General features: G+C 50.4%; 1 protein-coding gene across 1 annotated transcript in view; it reads right to left on the minus strand.

Moving 5' to 3' along the window:
• The window catches only part of Rac1 (Rac family small GTPase 1), a 23,419-nt gene extending 21,539 nt beyond the window's left edge, over positions 1-1,880 (minus strand). Inside the window, exon 1 of the mRNA XM_021161881.1 lies at positions 1,603-1,880. Coding sequence (XP_021017540.1) covers positions 1,603-1,637 — 35 coding nt within the window. The 5' untranslated portion in view covers positions 1,638-1,880. The remainder of the gene's footprint in view (positions 1-1,602) is intronic.
• Positions 1,881-4,063: the final 2,183 nt, after the last annotated feature.

A 4,063-nucleotide genomic window follows, 5' to 3' on the forward strand; every position in this document is an offset into this window, starting at 1 on the left:
AGAGAAACCCTGTCTCGAAAAAACCAAAAAAAAAAAAAAAAAAATAAAATAAAATAAAACACTAGGAATTTGGTAGTATCCCCCAGCCCACAAACTGCTGGTAAAACATTTTTAACTTTTCAAGGAAAGTTCAGGTAAGTTTTAAACGTTCCCCAGCAAGGTGCTATGTTATAGCTCAACCGCAATACAAAAAGAGAAAGAGACAGACAGACAGACCCAGCCATCCTGCCTTCACTTAAAGCAGACCTGTGGCTCATACCTGTAAGCCCAACGCGTATGACAGGAGAATCAAGGAGTTGGGACCAAGGCAGTCAGAAGCTAGGATTTACACAAAAAGACCCCGGCCCCACAATACATCATGTTCACTATCAAACTAAGTGCCCCAAGTGACAAAGCTTTCTTTTAGGAGGTGAAAGGAAGGCACCATTGACATTCCTACTCAATGAAATTCCAGTGTGTCGTTAAATACATTGAACCGTATCCACGAGACTTCCTGTTTCCGAGACAAATCCCACGGAAAGACATGGTAGCAGAAAAATAAAGTTCTCTGACCGTCTGGCTGACTTAGTTACAGGGACGATCCCAAAGTCTAACGCAGAGTTCTGTAAATACGCTGAACAATCGGTCATAAATCCACGGGCTCATAAACCCATGGGCGGCGAGTGCTCACTGCAAGTGTGGAAGGCATTAAAGCAAGTTTTGCAACGTATTCGACTGAACTAGAAAATGGACCAGTTGCACTCTGCGTTTGAGGAAACGGGTGGTAAATCTCCAAGCTTCCTCGTTAACACGAACCTACACAAGCTACGCTGAGACGCGCGATTTTGCTCGGATTACACTGAGATTCTTGTTCCTACCGAAGGGGAGGGGGGGCGGACTGCATAAGACCAGTCTTGTCTCCCTCAAGGGCCTGAAACCATCACGGTCAATCACGAAAAGAATTGCCTCGAGCCACAGGGAGCTCGATCTGCTACATCCATATCTAATGCCTTCAGAGAAGGTTTGTTTTTAACAACCACACTTCGTTCAATGGACAGTCTTCCATCACACTCCTTCAGCAAGCATCCCAGTTAACTTTCTCGGCGTAAAGTGTGAAAATGAATATTTTTATAAACACCCTGCCAAGTCGAAGCAACCGAGCCCTTTCCCAAGTTCCAGGTCACCCAAGTGACTGGTGCAAACCTGCATCGACCAGGGTCGACTTGGAGGCCGTTACCTATCCCAGTTCTCGGGGGTGGGGGGTACCCTGAGTAAATGAAGAAACTATACGTCCCTTTCTCAAAAGACAAAAAAAAAAAAAATGTTTAAAGAAAAATTCTTCAAACCAGCCTCGCCTACGTGCCAAGTCGAGTAGGGCGACGGGCGGCGTCCGGCCCGGGAAGAAGGCAGGAGGGTGGAGTTCACTTTTCCCTCCGGCCGGCTCGCCCAGGCCCTCCCCCAACCAGAATCCGGAACCAGGCCCGGGAGGGTGGGAGGCTCGCGCCCCCCAGAAGGCCGGGCGCGCGCTCTACGCCAGCTCGAGGCTTTTCGGGCCTGCGGGGCCCCCCGATGGCGCTGCGCGCGGCACCGGGTCCGGAGCGCCAGGCGCGGCCGTGCACTCACCCGTCTCCCACCACCACACACTTGATGGCCTGCATCTGGGCCGCTCGGTGGGCCGCGGCGGCGGCGGCGGCAGCGGCGGCGGCCGGTGGCTGAGGCGCGAAGCGGCGGGCTCGGGAAGCGCGGGGCGAGGCTGCGGGCGGCGGGGCGCCGAGTGCCGGGACCGCTGTCCACGCCGCCGGGCCCTCAGCGCACGGGAAGGCGAAGCGCAGCAGCAGCCACCACCCAAAGCTGGGGAAAACTGCAGAGAAACAGGAAATGGCCGCTCCACTCACATCCGGCCTCCCCTCCCCCTCGGTGCCGTCGACGCAGCTCCCAGGCTCCGGGCGGGGCCGCTCCCGCCCGCCCGCCCGCCCGCCCGCGCCGTTCCTGGCTTCCACGGGCTTTCGGGAAAGCTCGGCAACAGTCGGCTCCAGCCGGAGAACGGGCTCGGCGGCCGCGGGGCGGGGCGGCCGCCATCTTGGCACGCTAAGGCGTCCCGGTTGTGACCGGGTATAGGAAGCCCTCTGAATCCTGGGGTTACGGGTTCGGGTCAGTGGTGGGTCCCGTTCGCTCGCAACCCACTTGTGCCAACTCCGTGGAGAGATTCCTGAGCCTCCTTGTTATGTGATAACTACAGTATGCTGTAGCGTAAGGTCCTGCTAGAAAATTCTGTATAGCTTGTGCCACAGTGAGATCCTGTCTCAAAAAAGAAACTGCTGGGGATGTAGCCAAGTCAGAATGTTTGCCGGCATGTACAACCTGGGGCTCCATCCCTAGCACGTCACAGCCTGCCCTGGTGGCTCACCTGTAATCCCAGCACTTGGTGGGCGGAAGCAGTAGAATCCTGGGGGGTCAACCTCAAGACCAACCTCTGGATATGCAACTCAATTGGTAGAGTGCTTCCCGAGCAGATACAGATATGAAGCCCTAGGCTTGAACCCCACTACGGTATGAAACAGATGTGGTACATATCAGGTAGTGCATACCTGGAATCCCAGCTCTGGACTGGAGGTAGCAGAAACATCTGAAGTTTGACCTCTGGCTATGTAGCGTCCAACGTTAACCTGACTTACCATGAGACTTTCTCAATGGGGGGTGGGGAGGGAGCACTAAATAAACAAAACTATAAGGAAGAAAAAAAACATACATACCATTAAAATAATAAACATAAGGATAAAGGTCAGGAAGAATTCTTTTAAAGATTGCTGATATGATAGGGTAAGCATATAATTCATTCACAAATAAGGTAGCCTATTAGAAGACAAGAACATTAAAGATATTTTTGGTTATGTGGTGTGTGTGTGTGTGTGTGTGTGTGCATGTTTTCATGTGTGGGCACATGTGTGGTGCACATGTGTATAGAAGACCAAGGTTGACACTGGGTGTATTCAGTTGCTGTCCACCTTATGTATATTGAAGTAAGATCTCTCATTGAACACAAAACCGGCCAATTCCAGTTAATCTAGCCAACCAGCTTGCCCCGGAGATCCCATCTTTATCTCCTGGTGTTACTGGTGAGCCACCATACCCTCCTGGTATACTCATAAGTTCTGGATTGAAGCTCTGTTCCTCACACTTGCCTGGCAAGTTCCCTCCTCCTGGAGCTTAAGAGCCCAAGCTGCTCTTCCAGTAGAGTGGAGTTAGGTTCTCAGCACCCGAATCACATGGCTTACAGCCACCTGTAATTCCAGCTCCAGAGCGATCCAACACCTTTGCCCCCTTAGACACCTGCATTCATTCACGTGTGTGCACGTGAGCACAGACACAAAATCTAAAATATTTTTTTTAAAGAAAAGAAACCAGAACGGGAATTCCAGCCATCCTAATATCCTAACAGTAAAAAATAAAACAAACAAACAAACAAACAAAAACAGAAACAAAACAAAAAATTTAAGGAAAGCGTCTGTGGAACTATTCCATGAGAATTTCCCAGACCTGGAGGATAAACCATTTACAGATAGATAATGCCCACACGGAAGGAAATCTGCCCCACTGCGCTGTACAAATTTGTAAAACTTCAGAACCATGTGAACACATAAGACCCTTCTGGCTTCCAAAGAGAAAACAAAGTCTTCAAGAGACAGGAATTTAGAATGGCTTTGGGTTTCTCAGCAGTTCCATTTGAGGGACAACGCCCTCAGGACAACTGCTCAAGAAGTAAAAGTGCTTGCCGTCCAGCGACGCAAGTATGGTGGCTCGAGTGCCCTCCTTGCAACCCAGGTAAAGGTGGATGGAGAGAACTCTGTCCTCTGACTCTTTGTATGCACACAAATTGGGCCTGTGAGATGGCTCAGTAGACAAAGGCATTTGCTGCCAAGCCTGAGGTACTGAGTTCAATCCTTAGGAATCACAGAATAGAAAGCTAGAATTGACACTCTTAAGTTATTGTTTGGTTTACACACACACACACACATTGGGGTACATGTCTTCATCAGACATCCACACAAAATAAAATGTAAAATAAAAGTGTTTTAATGAGTAC

This window comes from Mus caroli, chromosome 5 (genome assembly GCF_900094665.2).
Source record: "Mus caroli chromosome 5, CAROLI_EIJ_v1.1, whole genome shotgun sequence".
Classification (NCBI taxonomy): domain Eukaryota; kingdom Metazoa; phylum Chordata; class Mammalia; order Rodentia; family Muridae; genus Mus; species Mus caroli.